Genomic DNA, 24,004 nt, shown 5'->3' with positions numbered 1-24,004 from the left:
CTGCAGACACCCCCCACCAAAGGCAGCGTGCGGTTGAGTTTATCCCCCATGCATGGCCATCAGCTGCAAAAGGCTTGGGGTTGAAATTAGGACCTGCCCATGTGCCAAACCACTTAAGGGCACCAACCATTCCACTATTCACGGCCTTCGGCTGTGTGCAGCGTGGTTAAGCACAGGGACTGGCCCTATGCCCAACACCCCCACCGCCACACATGGCTGACTATGTCATGTAACAACATTAAGGGTGTCATTTCAATTTTAATTCAGACTTACTGGCTTTGTCAAAGGGTCAGAAGTACACCAAAATATAAACAAACGGGCCTGTTGGCTTTATCATGAGGTCAGCACATCAACATATATAAAGCAGACCTTTTAGCTTTGTCAAAATGTCACCAATAACTTTAATCAAATGTATATCTTATAAATTCACACATTGCAATGTGTTACAATAGTGAGTGTAACAAAGAATTTTCATTTAAGCATTTTTTTTAATTAACATCTTTGAGCCTTTGTTAAACATTTTTTCTGCCAAAAAGTGCTGCCATTTGATCAACCACAAGGGGTCCATGCATTCCAGATGAAGTGCATACAGCTCCAGCTTTGAGTGCTTAAAAAACAACGGTAAGCTTTTCTGGCATCATGGAATCAATGACCCAGGAGACTTAGTGCATTTTTTTAAAGTGTTGTAAGGGGAGCTTCTGTGTTCCTTTTAGCCCCAAACAGCATTTATAAAAACTTGGTAGTGTCCCTTTCCTCTAGTCAGCTCCTTTGCCAGAGCTATCACCAATATCATAAGCTGGGCATATAATCTTTTACATGCAGATCAAGGCACCCTAAGACCTTTACTAAAGATTTAGATGTTTGAGCTTGAATCAACAAGCACATTTTTCGCCAAAACCTGATTATTGCTTTTAAATTATCAAATTGTACAACTGCACTTTTGAAATAACGGAATCCAGAGCGCAATTGAGGCTTTTCTTAAAACATCTAATGCTGAGGATTAGTTTTGATTTGGACATTAAACACTGTTCCAAATTGCACCATTATGAACCCTACGCAGAATCAATTGAATATAAACAGGTACAACATTATATCCGTTTTTCTTTAAGGCATGGAATCCGGTGATGTATAATTTTCTTGCGGCTTGGGATACTCCCTTTTAAATCATTGCCTTTTAAATAGACCCATAAAGAAAATGCAACCAGTATATGTGATCTTTGCAATGGAGGAGTGCAAGATTTGAAGCATGTTCTGTTTGTATGCCCAAACTCGATATTGGTTGAGGCCAGAAGTCGCTATTTAAAAGTATTTCAATTTAGATATAACAGTGCATCTGTGCAGAGTTTGATCTCGCTTTTTAAATCTCCACCAGATGAATTTATGTGTCATAACTTGTTTACATGTTTAAAAACTTTTCTAAACTTGTATTGAAAGTTTTTTGTATATTGTTTTATAACAAATGTTTTACTCAAAACGTGTTGTTCTCAGTAGAGAACTAAATCAAATAAATTAAAGTTGTATTGGTAGTGTCCCTGCCTCTTCCAGGGACACCACAAGCATCAAAATATATTGAAAAAAACTTCTTGCAGGGTATTATCGGCTGCTCCTTAGCTGGAGTAGTGCATGTCAAATGAGCACCTACTACCCTCAATTCACATTCACTGTTTTTATTTTATTTAGGGAGTGGTCGTGCGGCCTCCGTCCTGAGCCAATTACTGTTTCATAGGGCATCCTCCTGAGCCTCGGAAGGGCCTGTTGGACCAGTGACCCCAGTGACCCCATCCCTCGGGCCTGATGGCAGCAGTATCTTGCAGACCCCATCTCCTAGGACTGTACTGTTCACTGCCCACAAGAGCTAGACCACATAAGAGTTTGCCAAATGGGAGAAAACAAATGTAGCTTCCTGGATGGGAGCAGCCAGGGGAGCAGGGAGGCCTGCATTTGCTGTGGGGTTCCAGGTTTGGACCGGGACACCCACTGCATTTTTGTATCGGTGCAGCTCTGGGGGATGGGGCCCCAGGGGCAAAGTAATGGCTTGGGGAGTGGGGCAGCATGCTTCCCTTACCTCTAATAATATGTGCTGCCTTGGCAGATGTGGTCCCCAGGGTCTTGTGATAGCGCAGGAAGGAGGGCTCCATGTCCTGTCCCCTTTAATGATAAGATGAGTCCCTGGGACCTGGTAATGGCATGAGAAGGGGGGTTGCATGCCCCCTCCTAAAATAACGATTAAAACTGAAAACGGCGTAAGCCTGCTTTTTTTTCTATGATCCCCAAAAAATAATAGCTACCTTTACCCTTCTATATGTTTTTTTAACTTTGCTGCATAATGGGGGAATGAGTCCTCAGGTCCTAAAGGGCTGCCACCACATGTTGGTTGATGTGGTGGCAGTAAATCAGATTTTATCTATAGATCTGTTGGATCAGTGGATCCTCCACATCCCTATAGATACATAATTTCGAAACTTATATTCTTAAATACTAGTGAAAGGATTTACACCAAATTACAACAAGCACTCCTTCTGGATCGATATCTAGAGATGTAATTCCATTCAGCCAGTTTGGCTGCAGCTGTGTTTAATTGTCCCCTGGAAAATGTAATAGGGAAAATGTATTCTGGAACCCCCTTTTTTCTCAGATCCCACTTGAAGGAGAACCCAGAAACTCTCCATGAAGAAGCTGAGGTGAATGAGACTTTTTTGGGAAAGATTCCTGAAAAATTGTCAAATTGCGCCGAAGATATAAGGAAACCCAAAAATCCATTTCCTATTGGACTATGGTCCTAACTATAACTACCCATTAGAGACCATCACTGGTTACGATATTCACTAAAAAACACAAAGGTTAAAATGATCTTAAAGTGAGGTGCTATAGTTTAACTAATTTGTGGCCCCACCATGGGCTGCTTATGACCTCACATATTACAGTACCCATGACATGTTAAATGACATCATTGATGACATCTCGATGACATATGGGGCAGGTTTATCATTAAGTTGTGTCACTCTTTAGCTACGCAAGGGGGTGCAAGAGCAACGCAACTACTAAGTCAGATTTATCAAGCCACGCAAGGCACAATGGCACAAGGGGGCCTGTGTTGGCACTAGGCAGCAGATTGTGCACAAGTAAAGGATAGGATTGCGCTCTATCATGTTAAATATAATGCGTTTCTGCCCTTTCCTTTTCACGTAGTGCAGCAGAGCAATAAATCTGCCCCAGATGACTAATGGTTACAACATATTGTTCAGGTTGTTCAGGTTGTGGCTAGTCAATCAGTATTGACTAATCCCTTTGGATGCGCCCAGTAAGAGCATATCTGGATGCCAGCAATCAAGATACACCGACCTATTTATCCCCTTCATGACCACCTGAGTACCTCTTTAAACACAAATTTATCAAAAACAGCTGAACGAATGTACACCGAATAACATAAAGCACGCTTTCTGAGTAAAGTAACATTTTGTCAAATATAATGTCATTCCATTCAGTCATTTTTTCTGTATCACTTCCCAAAGTTTCCTAGGTGAATGAACATTGTAAATCAATGTTTTTCCCCCACCTTCCCCCTTTTTTTGGCCCCTGCTTGATGATTTGGTGTAAAACAACTTTTATTGAGGGAATCAAGGTGGATGAAGAAGTGTTTTGGAATGTTTTGTGCTGATTCGTCAAACTGCGGCAACTTGTTTAGCAAAACAAACAACCCTCCTCCTATATAGACACTAGCCTAACAATAACTACGCAGTGGCAACACCACTGTGTAAGAGACACACACACACATATCCATATACCCAAGCTAAGGTATAAAACCAAAGAGGGCCGCATTCGTGGAAGCTGTATTTTCAAAATGTGTTTATTGGTTGTGCAATATATTCAACAATCATGGCAAAAAGACATTCTGCATTCTAGTGAAGCAATGATTGCCAGTGCATAAAATGATTTACACATTGGCCTGTGACTGCAGCCAATAAAGGAGCTCTGCACTAGAGCAGTATACTATTTAAGGTCTCAAGATAGCCCAAATGCATTAATACTTCATATAAGAGACATTTCCTCACCACTTCCTGGTGAAGCATTGACCAAAATGTAACCCATACATATATATTCAATCAAAAATAACACAGTTACACAACTGAATGATGGTTCTGCCTCACACGTGCAAAACTGAATGAAATTCACCAGTCATGGCTTTTAAACTACGCAATGATAGCTATAACTCATGCTACCTGGTATGTTTTGTATTTGGTAGTCTTTTTCTTTTATTGTACCAATAAAAATGTTGGGCCATATTTATCAAAAAATCACGCAACACAGCAAGTCATGTTGCGATGCGGGAAAAGGAAAGGGCAGGAATGCATGGAATTTACCACACTTCTGCCTGCCTAGCACCAATGCAATCACCCTTGTGCCATGGTGCAAGGGTGCCTGTGTTGCAGGTATAATTGGTTTTTTTTTTGCAGAAAGGGACAAAACTAGAAAGAGTAAACAATGAAGAGAAATAAAGATATTTCTCATCATTGCATCTCTGGTGGGTAGGCATACAATTCTGATGCATTCCCAAGTCAGAATGGGGAACAGCGTTTACACCGCAACTTTTACAACGCAGTACCTTTACCACGCAACTTTTACAACGCAAGTCGTTACAACGACTTGCGCTGGGGGGGCGCTCTACGATAGGGAATAGTTAATTTACTATCCAAAACCTTCTCTACTATCCACGGGGACTGGAGTTGGAATAGTAAATTAAACTATTCACTATCCAGCACTCCCAATGCAAGTCGTTGTAACGACTTGCGTTGTGAAAGGTCCGTGGTAAAGGCATTCATTGTAAAAGCATGCGTGGTAATGACATACATCCGTCAGAATCGATGGGTGGATGCATAGGAACACCCATTCTCCACTCCTGGCCTGCCTCTGCACCGCAGAGTAACACAAGGCAATGATTTGCGCTGCCTTGCATCACTCTAGATGTATCAAGCCACTCAGGGCCACGCAAGGTGGTTTTGCATGGCTTGATAAAACTCATTTAGATTTTGCTTTGCCCTTGCGTCCCTGTGCATGCCGCAAATGCGACGCAAAACCTTGATAAATATTCCCATTAGATATTGAGCATGGCAGCAGACATCTTGATTTATGGCATTTGTTGTGCGTGTCAAATCATAGCTAGAGAAATGTCGTGGCTTTGCGCATTAGAGTCAGAACCATAATTGTTTCATTATATTTTCCTAGGCTTTTTATGACACACTATTTATCAAGGTTTTGAGTTGCCCTTGCAAGGGGGCACAAAGGCATTGCAAAACCTAAGTGAAATGTATCAAGCCACGCAAGACCACCTTGTGTGGCCCTGCATGGCTGGATAAATCTAGAGTATAAGTGTTATACAACTCTGAAGCAAGGAGGCATTCCATGAGTGGAGCAAGGGTGTTCCCAGGCATCCATTCCTGGATTTTGGGGCACTCCCAGATTTACCATGAGTGGTAGACCTGGGAATGCTTCAAAATGCTAAACCTCCCCAGGTGAGACATAACGAGTAGAAATATCTTTATATCTCCTCGTGTTTTCCTATTTCTAAGAGAGTTGCATTTAGCAGCACATTCAGAAAGAGGAAAATGCCTCTCAGAATTGTTTTTGTGCAGGAAGGTGTCCCTTCTTGCACAAAAACAATTCTGCCTACAATGGCCTGTATGGGTGCTAGGTAGCCAAAAGTGCACCAGCGCTTGTAAAGGACAGAAATACGCCATATAATGTTAAATACCTGCCCTTGCCCTTTCACGCAGTGCAGAAGGTGGTTTGCTGCGTTGCGCTGCGTGAAAGAATGATACATCTTCCCCCATATTTCCAACACCTCAGGCGTGGGGAGCAGGGTCCAGAGTGCAAGCAGGCTGTGTGCTCAATCCACCAAAGGTAGCCAACCCCACTGGGAATGTCTTTCGCTGGGCACATCAGGGGTTGGCTGCAGGACATGGCCCATGGTCAGCGCTTGGAGCACTCTAGACTCGGGCGGCCAATCTTCGTTGTGGGTAAATATACATATTGGCATTTCATATGCCACTTCGGTTAAAATTGTAGCAAAAGATAATTGAAAATATTGGGGATAAACACATGAAAATGCCATGCAACAGATGAATTAATGAATTAATATATAACTAAATTACTACCTAGGTCGGCTCAAGCTGCTTTTTTGTTAGAAGCCGGGCATACATGGAAGAGTCAGAAAATATTAGTTCTTTTGTTACACATAAACATGAAGTAGTTGGGTTTCTTTGTGACCTGCAAGTGTGTGACCTGCACAAATCCCCTCAGGTGACAATCGCACCCGCTGAGCCGTGTCAGGACGAACAAGTGAAATACATGCGTTGCACCCATGTGGAAGGTCATTCATATTTTAAAACGCAACACATAGAATACATTTTTGCTTCTAGCTTTCTTTAAATGTTCATTCTTTACACTTTTACACTGCTTTTGCGGCCCCCTTTTTACGTTTCTTTATAAACAGACTCTCCTATCACCTATTTTGCACTTGCGTATTATTTTGTGCAGTTTTCTCTCTTTTCAGTTAGTATGATATTTTTCATTTAGTAAGCACTTTCTTTTGCATTATCTTTCCATCGTTCAACATTTGTGAGTTTTCTGCATTTTTTCCTCCAGCCATTTGTTTCCCCTTTTCCTTTTTTGTTGCTGCATTGTCTACAACGTTTTTTTTGTGCTGTCAATTTCATTCGCTTTTGCTATCATTTTCGATTTTGCTGCTATATCCTTCTAATTCAACTTTCCCATTTTCCTCTTTCTGTCACCTTGCTTGCACCAATACCAGTGAATTCAGAGGAATAATTGAGTAAGAATTACGTTTAGGTGTTAGGTTAGTGATCCCTTAGTAGCACGGGTGGCCCGGGGAAGCAAGGACACATTCACTCATTATCTCAGGCAGCTTTTGATTAAGTGTGTTGGAAATGGCCCTCTCTGCAGGGTTACTCTCGACATTTTTGCCTTCTTCCTCCACATTTTTCTGAGTTCGTTTTTTTTAGCCTTAGGGCTCGGGGGATTTGCCACTGCTAAAGTGCCTGTGCTCCCTCCTTAAAACATGGTAGAATTGGCTTATACCCAATTGGCATTTTTAACATACTTATAAGTCCCTAGTAAATTGTACTACATGTGCCCAGGGCCTGTAAATGAAATGCTACTAGTGGACCCGCAGCGCTAATTGTGCTAAGGAAGTAGCCCTTTAAACATGTCTCAGGCCTGCCAATGCGGAGCCTGTACTTGCAGTTTAACCTGCCATATCGACCTGGCAAGATAAACCCTTTCTCCAGACTCAAACCTTCCTTTTTAATACAAATTGTTACCCCTAGGGTAGGCCCTGGACAGCCCAGAGGGCAGGGTGCAAAGTATTCAGCATGACATGTACTTTTAAGTTTTACATGTACTGGTAGTGAAAATCTCTTACATTTATTTTGCATTACTGCAAGGCCTATATCTCCCAAAGGATAACATTGTAATTACCTTATTACATTTTGTAATTTCCAAATGGGAAGATATGACTGGTTCATGTTTAGTATCTCTGGAATCCTAATTTAAATCCTAACTGATGGTGAAGTCGGATTTTAAATCACATTTCTGAAAACACCACTTTTAGAAAGTTGGCTTTTTCTTGCCCTTGCCATTTGGTGCCTGTGGCCTGTCTTTGATCAAATGACTAGATGTAATTGGCAGTTCGGCATTGTGTATTCTACATAGACAGCCACACACAATGGGAGCTGAGGTGTGACTTGATTGGCAATACTGGCAGGATGTGAGGGAGGATCTGGGCACGGCCTCACTTCCACCAGAATAGGTTGTGTCTTGTCTACACACAAAGGGCTACATATCCCCCTGTAGTGAGTCTGGAGCTATGGCAGGAAGGGAGGACGTCTTTTCACTTCAAACCCATGTCTTAGAAGTCTCCCACATTTCAAAGGCACCACGGGATACTAGACCTCAGACACCACCACTTCAGTACACTTCTGGACCTGTGGATACTCTGCCAGGAAGAAGGACTGCTGTGCTGCTGAAGTGACTGCCACTCTGCTGGAATGTTACTTCACTCTCTTCCCTGTGTGAGAAGGACTGGATCTCTTGAACACAGAACAACTCCAAGGGCTAGTTGGCTGGCCTCCTGATCTGAAGCCTCAAGGACATAAGAGGCTTCCAACAACCTTGGATCTGCACCTGGACACTCCAATCTGTGAGTCTACCCTTCCAAGTATTGCCGCCCCAGTATTGATCCCTTGGAAGTGGGCCAAATGTGCTTACCAGCGGAATCAATGCATCTCTTCTGCTTAGCGGTGCATACTCTAGTCAAAACCAACTCATCTACTTGGCCTTCACATCACAACGTCGCAGCTCTTTCAAACCGACACATCACCAGTTGTGCGTTCCATCCTCGAAACCCTCACTTTCTATTGCAAGCCACGTCAATGGGATCCACAATGTCGATGCAACAGGACCTCTTACCACAGCCTTACAGCATCTTGGAACCGACACATTACTTCATCTGCGCCAACCTTCTTTGCCTGTGTTCCACGCAATGCTCCGCAACCAGGATTTAAGGTACTTTGTTCAGAGGGCCTAACTTGGTCCATGTAGCCGGCCCAGGCTCCATCATGGTCAGCCTGAACTTGTGACTTTGTACCAGTATGGCACAACCAGATATCTCATATTGACGCTTAGTGCTTTTCGGTGCTATTTTACCAGTAAACTGATCGGATTTATGTCGTTTTAGTTATTTTATTTGTTAAAATCAGAGCTATTTTTGAAACCTGGTATGGAATCTTTTTGGTGAGGGGATTTCACATGTTTTACTGTTTGAACTATTACCCAAATACCTTACATACAGTGTCCAAGTTAAGCCTGACTGCTCTGTGCCAAACTACCAGAAGGCGAGTACAGGTTAATTTAGGGTTTGCCTGCTTCTTACCCTGACTAGGATTTTTGTTGCTGCTTAACCAGGGCTGACACCCCAGTCAACCAACAACCCAATAGCTAACAAAGTGCAATACAAAATCCACTTTGGGGCTGCATTCACGTAGGTAAACAAGCATTGCAAAGCTATTATGTTTAGTCTGTGAAGCACTTATCTGCTGTGACCATCTTGGAATGTCATTTTATAAAATATTATAAAATGAATGAAAAAATGTGGATGTGTGCACAATCACAGTGGCTATCTTTGAATGCAATATATTTTATCATAAAAGAGCAATCGGTGCATCACCACATGAACACTATAACAAATTACAAGGTCTGTGTCCAATGTTGTTCTTCTGGTCCACTTTTTTATTCAATTACTGTTTGATTTGAACATATCATGCAACATGTAGAGTAGAAAAGCCAACGTGTTTCGTCCAATACATTGGACTTCTTCAGGCCATGTGCAAAGTCACCATACATATGACGCCATTGTATCTGTGGCAAATGTAGATGATCAGTGTATAATCACATAACTGGAAACGGGATGGATGAATCACTCTGTATATGGTATAGAATATGTTAAGTCCAGTTGAGGACTGCACCTTGACAGTGGGTGCTTATGCTGTGTGCACACGGAATTGGGGTACTTCCCTTTTTTTAATACATTTTGGGGATAGCAGGTTAGGTACTAGCTTCTGCAGGGATTCACTGTCAATTATTACATTCATTTTATTTTACTTTCAGAAATCCTGTTCATAGATAGCCTCTATGGATGTGTGTACATCCATAGCAGCCATCTTTGAATGTGATCTGTTAAAAGAAAACTTATTTAGAGATTGCTGCATACATACAGGCTGCCTATGTGTACAAGTTTTTAAAAAGTGATCTTGAGGCTTGTGGACATGGGGAGCGGGGTGGAGGAAAGGAGAAGAGGATATGGTGGAGGATGAGGAGGAGTAGTGAGAGCGATGGAGAGAAACTAGCCCCTCCCATGCACTGCAAAGCAAGGTTTGACATAAGTAGTGGAAGTTTACATCATTCAATCAGGACACAAGGAGACCAGAATACTCTTGGAAGGGACAAACACAGGAATAGGAGAGAAATCCATCATATCATGAGCAGGCAAGTGAGCTAGACAACAAAGACGTCCAACCAAGAGCTACTGGCTGACCTAAAGTCCACTCAAAGTATATGTAGTGTATCGGAAAGAAACCTAGAGACCCCAAAAAGTGCTCTTTACATGGTGCACAATTGATTTGAAACTATACATTTATTTATTTTACTCTATCTGCTGTGAACAAAACCAGAATGTGGTTAGGGGAAAATTGCACTTATTTAGAACCAACATAAATGGTGGCATGTTTTAGCGAATTGCTGAGACAATGTCTTTGGTTCAATGTTAATTGTTCGAGCATGCAGAGAATATGTGCTCCCACAGGGTGACCTATTTCCCTTGCTGTAACATGGGAGCCTTCACAAAAACAGTCAAACACTAGTAGGTTGTGTAAGGTTGGGTTGGACACCCTTTTAAGTCAGCAACTTTTATTGGAAAGAAAATAAACTTTAGCAAAATAAGATTTAGCAAATAAATGAATGAACTACTCAGCCTAGCTAGACACTTCACTGGGCTAGTTATGAAAAGAAGCTTAGTGTTTACAGTACTTACTTGTGCTTTGGCAATTTCTTACTTTTCACTAGGATATGACTTTTTGTTACATATATATACTATTTACTTCAACCACCGAATATCATAAACAAAATACTAACCTCTGCATTTATCACTGATATTGCACTTTATAGGAGGGGAGGCACTCTGCAGCTGTCTTTGTACCTCCAGGCATTTCCTACAGCCCTAATGTACATAGACAGCTTCATTTCAAACCAATGCATTGACACCAAAAACAAAAAAAACATAATTACCTACTCCTTGCGAATAGGAAGATTATGGCCCATCAGAAACACTACTTCTACGGTCTGTGTTCAAGGAACATTTGCATATCTCAGAGACACTAACAAAGATCAGAGTCTGTTCTTACCAAAATAAAAATCATACTAGTTGTAAAAAAATTATACCCTTTTTATTTTCTTATTTATATATAAAAAGAAATACAAAAAATGGACACAAACAAAATGTTTATTATGGCAATTCAGTTTTGTCGGCCCCCTCGACTTGGGTCACCGGCTCGGATCCACTTGAAGTCAACAAAGTCCGTCGGTTGTAATGTCCTTTCATGATACCAGAGTTGTTGTTCTCGTTCAGAATTTGTTTCTGCTTCTGCCTGTTTAAAGATTGCACAAGTCCAAGCACAACAGCAGCTAAGGAGTACTGTCCCGTCAGTTTTCTTGGCTGTAAGATTAAAGGATTTGGCTGTTCTCTTCCCAGAAGAAAATATGTCTTAATTTTCCCTTCTTGCTCACTGATGCCTTTGACATAGATCTCTCCGCGATACTCAAAGGCAAAACCCCGGTCCTTCAGGATAATGTATGTGTCCTCAGGCACTTGTATCCTGCCGCTGACACCTGTGCTGTCCATACGACTCGCTAAATTAACAGTTTTCCCCCAGATGTCGTACTGGGGCTTCTTAGCACCAATAACGCCAGCAACGACTGATCCATGACTAATACCTGAAACAAAAGAAATACTTCAATAGGATGAAAGACTTGAGAAACACTTTTCAAAGATTCACATTTAGAGAAGATTTTGATGCTTTTCATATAAATATCAAATAAATTAAAGGTTTTTGCTTGTGGAAAGTTGAACACTTAATTGTGGGCACGAATAAGCCTTGTCAAAAGTCATAAGGCCATTTTGCTGTGAGACTATGGAAAGATTTTTGGTGCCAAATTTGAAGAGAAATTTTGGTACGGTCTTCTCTTGCAATGGGGACATTTTGATGCTTCCAGGGGCAACAGGGCATCTTCCTTGCTGAGGAACTCTGGTGGAACCTCAAGAGACTGTTTGACATGGGCTCACCGTGGACTAGATTACATTATTGATTACAAGTCCGGCACTAGGCGCGTCTATTATAGATGTAAACCAGACAGAACTCTAACTAGGATACATTCATTTTCTCACACTTTATGACCAGTTAGGGGGTGATCTGCATTTAGGAACTGCACCCCTGCAGATAGCAAGTTATACAGATTACCAGCCATGAAGAGGAATTACTTGATGGTTATCCCTCTGCTTGCAATTCAATCCACTGAGAACCACATGCCCCAGTGTGTTATTTGCACAATTCAAGGTTTTGTTAGGAGCAATCGGTATCCTTCAAATGACACTTCAAATGGATCCGATACCACCAGACCTAGGATATCTCTTCATTCAACAGAGGTTACGTTGGGACACTCTTTATTAGGACCATATTACTTTCATTTTGATGAAATATACACACCCCATAATGAAGCAGGTGCTTTGCAACTAAGACTACTTGTGGGATTCAGTGAAGGATGTGTCCCTTGGTGAATTCGTTCACAACTTACCTGGTGATTTGTGTCTCATAAAGATCTGTTAGTTGGACTGCAGCAAATAAGTGGTTTGAGAATGTTATGGTGGAGCACCAATATATTGCTGAATGTCATTCAAAACTGCAAGAAATTGTATATTACTACTACATTTCCAATAGCCTATGGGTACTCCCTACTTTTCACATCAATCATAACCCGAGATTTGTACAAATTGGTCACAAGGTATTAATTAAAGAATGTTATGTAAAAATTAAGACTCTTATAAAAAGGTTTTCTTAAGATGTTGTACTGAAAGATAGGATTTACAAATAAGATTATTACAATGATTTTTTTAATTGTGTATTTAAATGTGTACAACTAAAACTCTATTTCAAATGATTTTTGCTTAAATAGTGCAGTAGGCTATATAAAGGAGCCTACACCCCCCACTGAATTCAGCAGCATAACGTATTTGATGCCGATTGAACTGAAGGGTGAGAGTGTCTTTTCTGTCCACTACTACCCTTAAGTTTGAATTAACTTAAGGAAGTGTTTTGTCATACATACAGGAGGTTGGGATTTTCACATCTCCAAAATGGCAGGTCATTAGTGTCGGTCTGGGTCTCGATGAATGAAATACAACTTTTTGTTCCTGCTCTCCAGTTTAGACCCCTTCCTCTGCCTCCTGAATGTGACATTATATGTAACTTGGCTTCACTACCGTTTTTTTAAGGATAACCAGCTACGTCACTGGCCAACCTGCTTTGTAATACAGGTAATACTTTTTCAGGTATTTATAATATAATGGCACTATTTGAAATAAAGACTATTTTTAGAAACTATTTTTGTAAAAATATTTTCTTATTCATCATTCATTATGGCATTTGTGTTGAATTCATTTTTTTTACCGAGGACTGATAACAAATATACTTTATTTTAGTGACTCAAATTTTATAATGAAGGGTAGTCAGAGATTTAGGAGAAAAAATATTTTAAATTAAAAAGGAAGTGGGCCCTAGGGGTGACAGCTCATATAATGTACCCAAATGACAGCCAGCGCTGGCCACAAACCAAAAGGGCAAAGGGGAGTACCCATACCCACCCCCATAATAACCGAGTGCACAGACCGCACCAACAGAGTAGGAGGTAGAATCACCATCATCCAAAAGAACACCCTCAGGGTCTCGACCAGCACGACGACACTCTCAGCACCGCCAAACACCTGCACTTTCAGATCCACACCTATCCCAACACCACCCTCAGAGGAACTCTCGTCTACAGACCCCCACAACCCCAGCCTCAGTTCAGCGACTCCATCGCCGACTTTGTCAGCACGCACGCCCTTGCCTCCACAGACTACATCCTCCTCAGAGACCTGAACATCCTCCTTGAGAACAACAACAACACCAAGTCCACCACCCTGATTGACAACCTTGCCAACCTCGGTCTCAGACAGCTCGTCACAACACCCACCCACTCCGCCGGCCACACGCTTGACCCCATCTTCTTCGAAAGCTCCCACGTCACCTTCAGTCACACCACCAAACACCACTGGACCGATCATCGCTGCATCCACTTCACCTTCCGGAAACCAACCATGCACCACCGCACTCAACAGATGCCCCGCCGCAGATGGCGCAAAATCACCGAAGACCAGCTAAACACCACCCTCGCCCGAAGCCCACCCGCTGACCCCACCGCCACCGCCACCTGCAACCTCAGGCGTTGGATCGACGACTGCGCCAACGCTCTTGCCCGATCAAGAAACCCTCCAACACAAACACTAACAAGAAAGCTATCTAGTTCACCGCGGACCTCCAGGTCTCCAAGCAAACCTGCCAAAAACTAGAGAAGAAATGGCACAGCGAACAGACACCGGACTGCTACGTAGCTCACAAGAACACCATCCGCAGACACCATCACCTCATCAGATCTGCCAAAGGGCCTCCTTCAAGGACTTCCTTGACAACAACGCACACAACAGCAAAGAGTTCTTCAACATCGTGAAGGAACTCTCCAACCCTAGTTCCAACACCAACAACATCCCACCGTCGCAAGACCTGTGCGACTCCCTTGCCACCTTCTTCCGTCGTAAGATCGCAGACATCCATGACAGCTTCAACAACCTGACCGCCCCGACAGCCACCGACACCTCAGACCCCACGGCCACCACCCACATCAACCCCCTGCTCACCTGGACCAACATAAACGATGACAACAGCATTAAATCATGAACACCATCCACTCTGGCTCTCCGTCAGACCCATGCCCACACCACATCTTCAACAAAGCTAGCGGCACCATCGCACCCCATATCCGCAAGGCCATCAACATCTCCTTCGAGACCGCGACCGCGACCTTCCCGGAGAGCTGGAACCACGCCGAGATCAACGGCTTACTCAAGAAACCCAAGGCAGATCCGAGGGACCTCCAGAACTTCCGGCCCATCTCCCTGCTCCCGTTCCCGGCGAAGGTCATCGAGAAAACTGCCAACTTGCAGCTGACCTGCTACCTCGAGGAGAAAAACATCCTGGACCCACCCCAGTCCGGGTTCCGCAGCAACCACAGTACCGAAACTGCCCTCATCGCCGCCAGTGATGACATCAGGGCCCTGCTGGACAATGGCCCTCATCCTCTTGGACCTATCAGCCGCCTTCGACACTCTCTTCCACCACACCCTACGCACACGCCTCCACCTGCAGGGATCCGAGACAAGGTTCGGAATGGACCACCTCCTCCCTCTCCGGCAGAACCCAGAGTGTCCACCTCCCCATTTCCATTCCAAAGCCTCCGAGATCATCTGCGGCGTACCCCAAGGATCATCCCTCAGCCCAACATTGTTCAACAACTACATGTACCTGACTGCACAACCTTAACATCATCTCTTACGCCGACGACACCCAGCTGATCTTCTCCCTCACCAAGGACTCCCTCACTGCCAGAACCAACCTACACGAAGGAATGAAAGCCTTCGCCGAGTGGATGAAGAACAGCCGTCTGAAGCTCAACTCGGACAAAATGGAGGTCCTCATCTTAGCTTGGGACGACTCCTGGTGGCCTATCGCACTGGGAGCAGCACTAACACCCACCGACCATGCACGGAACCTGGGGGTTTATCCTCTCCATTGCCAAGTCAACGCCGTCTCATCCTCCTGCTTCAACACCCTCTGCATTCTCCGTAAGATCTACACGTGGATCCCCACCGAAACAAGAAGAACGGTCAACCAGGCCCTCGTCAGCAGCAGGCTGGACTACAGAAACGCCCTCTACGCAGGAGCCTCGGCCAAACTCCTGAAACTACTACAACGCATACAGAACGCCTCTGCACGCCTGATTCTCAACATCCCTCGCCACAGCCACATCACACCCCACCTGAGAGACCTGCACTGGCTTCCCGTCAACAAGAGGATCACCTTAAAGCTCCTCACCCACACACACAAGGAACTCCAGAACACCGGGCCAGCATATCTCAACAGACGACTCACCTTCTACACCCCGAACCGCCAGCTCCGCTCCGCCGACCTCACTCTCGCCACCGTCCCCCGCATCTGAAGAGCGACCACCGGCGGCAGAGCGTTTTCCCACCTCGCCACCAAGACCTGGAACACGATCCCCATCCTCCTACGGCAGACCCAAAACCTACTAACCTTCAGGAGGCTACTCAAGACCCGGCTATTCGATCAGTAGCAGCACCCCTCCCCCCTCCCTAGCGCCTTGAGTCCCTCTCAGGTGAGTAGTGCGCTTTACAAATTTCTGATTGATTGATTGCGGGTGAATGTGTTTATTTGCCAGAGTGAGAGACAAACTTACTTGAGTATTGCTCTAGAGTTATTTGATAATTGAGGTGGGGTTCACTGGGTTACATCCATGCCGGTTTCAAAGCTATTACTTGTGATGCTGGCCCCAAACTGCCTTATGTAGGGGTAATGACCTAAAGAGAGAGGGTAGAGACCTCCTATCCTTCTTCCTAGCATACTGCCTGAGGTGATGAAAATCACACACAACCCTGTGTGCCAGGTATTCTGTACAATCTAGGGAGGTGTCCTTTCTCAGGTCCAAGTTCCGGAATGTGGCATACCACAGGAAGCAATATTTGAATAGTATATGCGCAAATGACAAAACTATAATTTGTAAATGGACATTGGCTCTATGCTACTATGTTTAGTAGTATAGAATTGTTAACACGTTTACTTCTATAACATGAAACTGCTTTTATGCAATTCATTACTCTAATGAAGCGCCTGGTATGTTGTTTTAACTTTCCTGCTTGATGAGCAAATACCTTTAGATATCCCCATCTGAGTTACTAAAACTGCTGTAGGGAGTGCTAATACACAGGGTGATTTATTATGACCCATTGAGGCAGATTTACTTACATGTTGTGCAGGGCTGGACTGAGAACCAAAACCGGCCCTGGCAAAGTGCTCGGCCGGCCCCGTGGGGGTGCGACCGAGCGCTTTATCGGGGCCGGTTTTCTGCCGATTTTGTTACAGGGCCATTTTTGCAGCTATGCTGCAAAAACGGCCCTATAACAAAAACGGCCCCCAGGGCCCAAAACCGGCCTCCACCCTTGCAGCGCACCGGGGGATTGCCCGGTGCCCGCAACAGCCAGTGCGGGCCTGATGTTGTGCCTTGTTTAAATCAGAAAAGTGTTCTTTTTATTATTTACGTTGTGCGCTGGTAAGTTGCTAAAAGTATGCACTGCTTTGCGTTAAGGGGACGTTACATAGGTGGTACATGGGCATTCCCATGCAATCACCATGCATTTGACGCAAAACCCTTTCTACCAAAAATTTGAGACAGGGGTTTGCGTAAAAAACTAACAGCATTTGAAAGCAGGCGGTAAAAGGAGAAATTTTGTATTTCTCCTTTCTTTTCTGCCTGCACACATACAAAGTAGGAAAAGTTTTAAAAGTTGTCTAGGTATAGTATTATGTACCAGAAGGAAACCCTTCCAGTACAGAACCCGTATGGTAGCCTCATGAAAACACCCTTGCACTGTGGCACAAAGGTGGCTGGGTGGCACTCTGCAGCATCATTCCATACTGGCTACAGACAAAGGGGAGGAGAGAGCCATATCTCTGTAGATATGGAGCTCCCCTGCTACACCGCGCTACCATTACAACGCAGTTATCACGTTGCGTTGGAGGGCGCTGGATTGTGGATTATTTTAATTTTCTATTCCAACTCCAGCCCACGTAACAGTAGGGAAGGTGTTGGAATAGAAAATTAAACTATTCCTTGAGCAAGAGCGCCATCCAGCGCAAGTCGTAGTAACGACTTGCGTTGTGATGGCTGCGTCCTAAAGGCCCCGCGGTGTAAACACTGCGTTGTAAAGGATGTTTTCTGCCTAGAAACACTAGTTTGTGCTGCTGTACTGTACAGGATTTGAACAAAGGCCGCAGAGGCTACATGAAAAGATCCTGAAAAGTACATCCTTAAGTAGATAAAAAATGCTACAATTGGAGGTATTTCCCTGGGATATTAAGAGACAGTTTCAGAAGAATGTTCATGCACCTATCACGAATTGACCTGGAGCTTGCAAGAAGGCCACACTCGTTTTCGCGCGGACTGTGACATAAACCGCCATGGTTTCCTAGCGCTGATGGATTCGCAGCGCTGTTCATTGCACTCACCTATCCGCAGCTCGAAGTTGTTGAAGGAATGCTTGTTGATCTCTTGTATACTTTCATTCAGAGCGATGGAAAAGTCCGCCACGGCGCAGAGATGCCCCCATTTATCTTCACACTGCTGAAAGGCGAACACAAGAGAACACATCAGCTCTGTCGCGCGTTTACTGCTGGGCTGTGTTTTAGACTGAGAGTGGCCATTACGTGCTGTTCTTACACTTTGTTCCAAGAGCTCAATATTAAAAAAAAAAGTCACAGCGGTCACAGTAAATCCCCAGGTCTCCTTAAAGCCTCCGAGTCTGTTGCTAATGGAGACGCCATGATAAATAGGTTGTATTTGTATGCTTCTGGAATCGGTGGGTGCCATTTAGGGAGTGAGAAAGAAACGAAACACAGTTTGACCACATGCTTTTAAATGTTTTCCCAGACACTATATGGGCGTCAGCCTCAGGGGTAGCGGAAGTGACATTATGTGTACCCTTCGGCCCGGGTCACATCACAGTACTGACCATTTGTCTCGCCTTAACCTCCTATTTACTTAATGGCTGTGGGAGAAGCAAGAAGTGGAAACTACAGAGAGTAAACATGGCGCTTTAAACTTTGATTACTCTCTGCTCTTTCTACAGTCTTCATGATCCCTGAGACAGGGGTACCAAGGACAGTGTAAGGGCATCAAAGAGAAGGGCATGGGTGGCAGCCTCTATCCCCGGGGCTCTTCCTATTTAATATCGAAGCCCACACAGTTGTAGTGTTGTTACTACAGACCTGGGGTAAGGCAACTTTGACCATCATTATGACATCACTCCACACTTCACTCTCCACTACAGATATTTTCCTCTTTCCATCAGCAGTTGGAGCTTTGAAACCCCCTGATATCCGGTTGAAAAGGATTTTAGGGAGAAGCGGAGGGGGTGGTGTGAATATATCTTTTCAAAGAATGCACTGCCACACTGCTCTTGCATGGCAATGTCTTCATCATCATCATCATCACAAAAACATGTTTTATATTTCTTCTTATAGCAAATGGCATATCGCATCAAATCATCATAGTGATAAGCATTACTCTGCATCGCACATCAGTAATAACAACCTCTAGACATGCTTTTTTTGGAGCACTGGTTGCTACCCTAGAAAAAGACTTAGATATACTACGAGCAGAATATCAAGCTATGATAGACAAGAAGCTAGCAGATAAGTGGAGAGTTAGTAAGCTGCAGCATTTTTCATATGGAGAAAGGTGTAGTTCATTGTTGGCTTGGAAGGCCAGATCAGATAAGGCCAGGAATGAGATAAAGAACTTAACCTTGAGAGGCACAGACAAACAAGTAGTGAGGGAGAGATATTAGAAGAAGCAAGACGCTTTATGAGTGACTTGTATACAGAAGTAACAAATGCAGAACTAGATGTTGAGAATTGGCTAGATACTGTAACACTTCCTAGCTTACCGGATGAATTTAAGGTATTTTTACAATCTGCAATCACAGAAGAGGAAATCCGGATACAGTGTAGAAAAGCGGCCAGGGGGAAAGCTGCAGGACCGGATGGTCTTCCTAATGAGTTCTATTTATTCGCCCTAGAAGGTTTAGTCCCGATACTGAAAACCATGTTTAATGAAATATATGTGGAAGGCAAAAGTACCCCTAGCTCCTGGGAAGAAGCCACAGTTACATTAATTTTAAAGCCTAATAAAGACCCAAAACTAATAGAATCTTATAGACCTATATCTTTACTTAATTCAGATTATACGTTGTTTACTGGAATTTTGGCGCGAAGAGTGGCAAAAGTCATTAAAACGATAGTGCATTCTGATCAACGAGGCTTTATACCAGGGAGACAATTAAATGAATTGACATTCCAGGTAATGGGAGCCATCGACATAGCTGTAGAAAATCAAAACCCACTTACAATAGTAGCCATAGATGCTGCTAAAGCATTTGACCAGGTTAGGTGGCCTTATCTATGGCAAGTCATTAACAAATTTGGATTCCCAGATAACTTTGTCCAAACTCTTAAGAATGTTTATTTGAGCCCAAGGGCAAGGGTCTTAGTGAATGGTGTATTGACAAATTGGTTTAGTGTCGAGAGAGGGACAAGACAGGGGTGCCCTCTTTCACCATTATTGTTTAATCTTTATATTGAACCTTTTGTTAATAAACTGAGGCAAGATTTAGATATACATTCCTATTGGATGGGAGAGATAGAACTTAAAACTGCTCTTTATGCAGATGATTTGCTTTTATATACAACAAATCCTGTGCATTCTATACCAAGGTTATTCAAGTTGGCAGAAGAATTCGGGCATGTTTCAGGATACTCAATCAATAAAGATAAAACAGAAATAATGGAATGGAATCAAGTTAATAATTGTCCTGGGGTAAAAACTGAGATGAGATATTTAGGGGTCCATTTAGAGCAGAACCTAGAAGATATCCCAAAAAACAATTTGAAGAGGATCTCGAAGGAAGTGGTAAACCTTTTAACTAGATGGGCGAATCTCCCTCTAAATATATATGGAAGAGTGAACTTAGTTAAAATGATTATTTTGCCTAAGATAACTTTTTTATTTAATACTATTCCGTTAGCCTTTAACAAAAAAGATATTGCTAAACTGCAAGGTAGAATCGGTACATTTATATGGGCAACAAGGGGTTCTAGGATAGCCTGAAAAAAGCTGAGAAGAGGCCTAAGAGTAGGCGGGCTAGCCCTACCAGATTTATTATTTTATTGTTATGCTTTTCATTTTAAAAAATTTAGAATTCTGTTGAATAACCCAGATACTTCACCATTAGGTCTTTTATATAAGGCAATGTTACGAAACATACCTCAAGGTCAGGTCTCCTTCTTATATAAGTATGGCAATCCCAAATTTTACAAAAAAGTAAGATTAAAGATATTAAGGGCGGCCTTAGAAACATGGATGTTTATAAGGAAAATAATGGACATACCATACTATGCGACGCAAGCACCGGTGTGGGATTCACCTGGGACTCCTGAATGTTTTAAGGACCAATTGAGTGAACCACTTAAAAGAGGGGGAATAAAGTGCTGGGGGGATTTATAAGTAGGTTGTAACCTGATGAGTTGGAAAGCATTATGTAATCTCACTCATGGATTATTGACAAGATTTAAATATTATCAATTAGCTTCATGGTGGTCAACCCAACTTTGGCAAGAGGAAGAAACTTATTCTGAAGTTTTAGACCAAATAGTGAGAGGAGGAACCCGGAAAAAAGAAGTGGCATATTGGTATGGTGCATTACTTAATCGGGAAGACAAGGCAAAAACTGATGTAATTAGATTATGGGGGGAGGACTATAGAGAGAATGCGGGGAACACAAGAGACATATATAAAGTTTGGTCTGACTCTTTCTTAATGCTACAGGAATTAGTGAAACCGGCTGCTCTGAAGAGAAATCACCTTTTTACGGCTTATAGAGTATATTGGTCTCCAGAAAAGCTGACTACGCTAATAGGGACAGTATATTGCTGTCCAAGATGTAAATTTCCAGAGGCAGATAATATCTACGTATTTATGGAGTGTGTAGAGATTAAACCTTACTGAAAAGAAATATGTTCTTTTTTGAAAGTTGTTCTGAAGAGACCTATAGATTTAAGCATTGGAATGGTTTTCTTCGGTATACCAAATGATTATCAAATGAATTCACCTATGTATAACTTTATATTTTATGTGATCATTTTAGCTAGGAGAGAGATTTGCCGGCTCTGGAAATCAGAAGACCCCCCGGTATTTTCAGAATTGTTAAGAAATGTAATATCTATAAGTGAGAGTGACATGGCATGTGATATAAAAAGTAAGGGGAAGATATGGGTAAACTTGTTATGTTGGAGAGAAAGTGACAATGGGTCCAATGATTAAGCAAAAAAGAGAACACCATGGACCCAAATTTCCCTAGTAACTAAGAGGGCTGGAATCGGATACAGTGAACGGGATTGGAGAAGGTCTCGGTGGAACTAAAAAAAGAACGCCCTATCCTTCTCCGAGGCCTATTCGGAGGGTTGGCAAAAGGCAAGGAGTAGATGGAGGTATTCTATTATGAGTTTTTCTTTTTTTGGCAATATGAGGACAGAAAAAAAAAAAAAGACATGCTTTTTTTCCTGAGTCAAGTACTTGGATGTAAGTAACTATATATCCCAGCAGGGCATTTGCAGAACTTCCAAACAAATGCAAAAAAAGTGCATGCATCTCTATAGTCTCCTTCTACCCTACATTGACTCTCATGGGAAACAAGTCTCAATGTGGCCATTATCAGACTCACACCAACTAACTTCAAAGGGAACCTGTGCTGTTTTCCCTGTAACCTTCTTCATTTTTAACAAACTGAGCTGTTCCTTTTGATAACATGTCTTCCAAATTCCTGTCTCAATGTATATCTCCTCTCCTGAGTACCCGTGTTTCACTACTCCCAGTGTGCATGCCTCCCTGACCAACTATGTATTTCTTCCTGCCATGCTGTCCATGTGTTTTTGTCCCGCGACCATCTCCCTGCATCTCAATACCTGTCTCTGTTGCAATACCAATGTCTCCCTGTCCTACAGTCGGTGTCTCTCTTTTGCAGTACAGATATTTCAGTCTGAGTCCCCGTTCCCGTCTTTAAATATTTTTGTCCACCTCTCCATTCCCTCTTCTTATTAGTTTGGCACATGATCTTGTAAACATATGTGAAGGGCAAAAGTGGGCTCCAGTGTGAACAAAGTGTGGTGTTTTTGTGTCAGTATGGTATAGGAGTGCTTGCGTTGGCGCCAATGCAAATGATGGTGTAGGTTAAAGTGTAGATGCAAGTGGCAGTTGGTGTGACTCCCTGTACGGTTGACAGAGGATGTCCGAGGGAATGTGGTTCAAGTTTATTGGCTGTGGGCCCAGGTTCTGGTGTAAGCAGTCGCAGCCGTGCAGATAAGATCAGTGGGCCTGCTTGAGGGGGGAGGGGGGGATTTCAATGGATGATGACGAGGGAAAATTAAATAAATAATTTCCCCTTGTCTATCGAAATCCCCCCCCCACCTGGCCCCATCGCTCTTACCTGCATGGGCCGCGGCTGGGTGTAAGTGACAATTCCATTTACAACACCCGTACAAGTGGCTACAGATGTTGAACATGGATATTGATAGAGGACTTGCTGTCGTTTCGTAGAGCTATAAAAACTTTCCTATTTTAGCCCCTCTGTTTTAGCACTTTTTGTAGCATTTTAGCCTTGTTGTGTTATGACTGCTCTGTGTCTCTGCGCCGGGATGCTCCTTCGCTGGAGTCGCTGCGCGCATAACAAATTGTTATAACATAACATAACATAACATAACATAACATATTAGTTTGTATAGTTAAGGTATTCTTTCATCGTCTTGCTAGATAACTGCTTTAGGTATGATTTTCTTCCCCACTGCTGCATTAAAGTAAATGGTGTATTTTCATCATAGCCATGTACTGAGATGATCAAATGTAATCATGGCTGAGAGATGCTCAAAACAGAAATTCAAGGGCAGGAGGGAGAGAGGGTAATCTACATGTTGTCTCAAATGATACCTTAACAGTCTTGCACTCAACTTTGAACCTGAGTAGTCATCGAAGACACTCCTTGCTGTTCTGTATACAGTAGAGTGCAATTGGAGGTTTCAAGTTCGTGTCTGCGAATTAGGTCATACTGGTATTCATGAGTGTTTTATGTCAGTGGCCAATTATGTTAATTTGGTGGGCGGGAAATATAGTTTAAATGTTTTATTTTTGGAATGGGAGGCTTGTGATTGGTTGCTCACATTGATATGGTCCACAGAAGATTTTAGAGTAGGTGGATTCTTGGAATATCAAGGCAGAAGTCAAGTCATATGAGTAGCGGGCATACTGGTAAAAATGCATTGGTCAACAATGCATCCGTGCATTGGTCATCATTGGTGACTAATGCATCAGTCAGCAATGATCAAGTGAGTTTCATCATTGCAGATGGTAAAAGGGCAGATGGTGTTATGGCAGAGAAAATATG

General features: G+C 43.0%; 1 protein-coding gene across 1 annotated transcript in view; it reads right to left on the bottom strand.

The window, feature by feature from the left end:
* Positions 1-10,999: 10,999 nt before the first annotated feature.
* ADCY8 (adenylate cyclase 8) overlaps positions 11,000-24,004 on the bottom strand; it is a 1,090,843-nt gene continuing 1,077,838 nt past the window's right edge. The window contains exons 17-18 of the mRNA XM_078686748.1: positions 18,021-18,135; positions 11,000-11,562 (exon numbers count right to left, since the gene is read on the bottom strand). Coding sequence (XP_078542874.1) covers positions 11,075-11,562; positions 18,021-18,135 — 603 coding nt within the window. The 3' untranslated portion in view covers positions 11,000-11,074. The remainder of the gene's footprint in view (positions 11,563-18,020; positions 18,136-24,004) is intronic.

Source organism: Lissotriton helveticus, chromosome 4_1, assembly GCF_964261635.1.
Source record: "Lissotriton helveticus chromosome 4_1, aLisHel1.1, whole genome shotgun sequence".
Taxonomy (NCBI): Eukaryota; Metazoa; Chordata; class Amphibia; order Caudata; family Salamandridae; genus Lissotriton; species Lissotriton helveticus.
The sequence above is the reverse complement of the archived record's forward strand: the minus strand, read 5'-3'. Positions and strand labels throughout refer to the sequence as shown.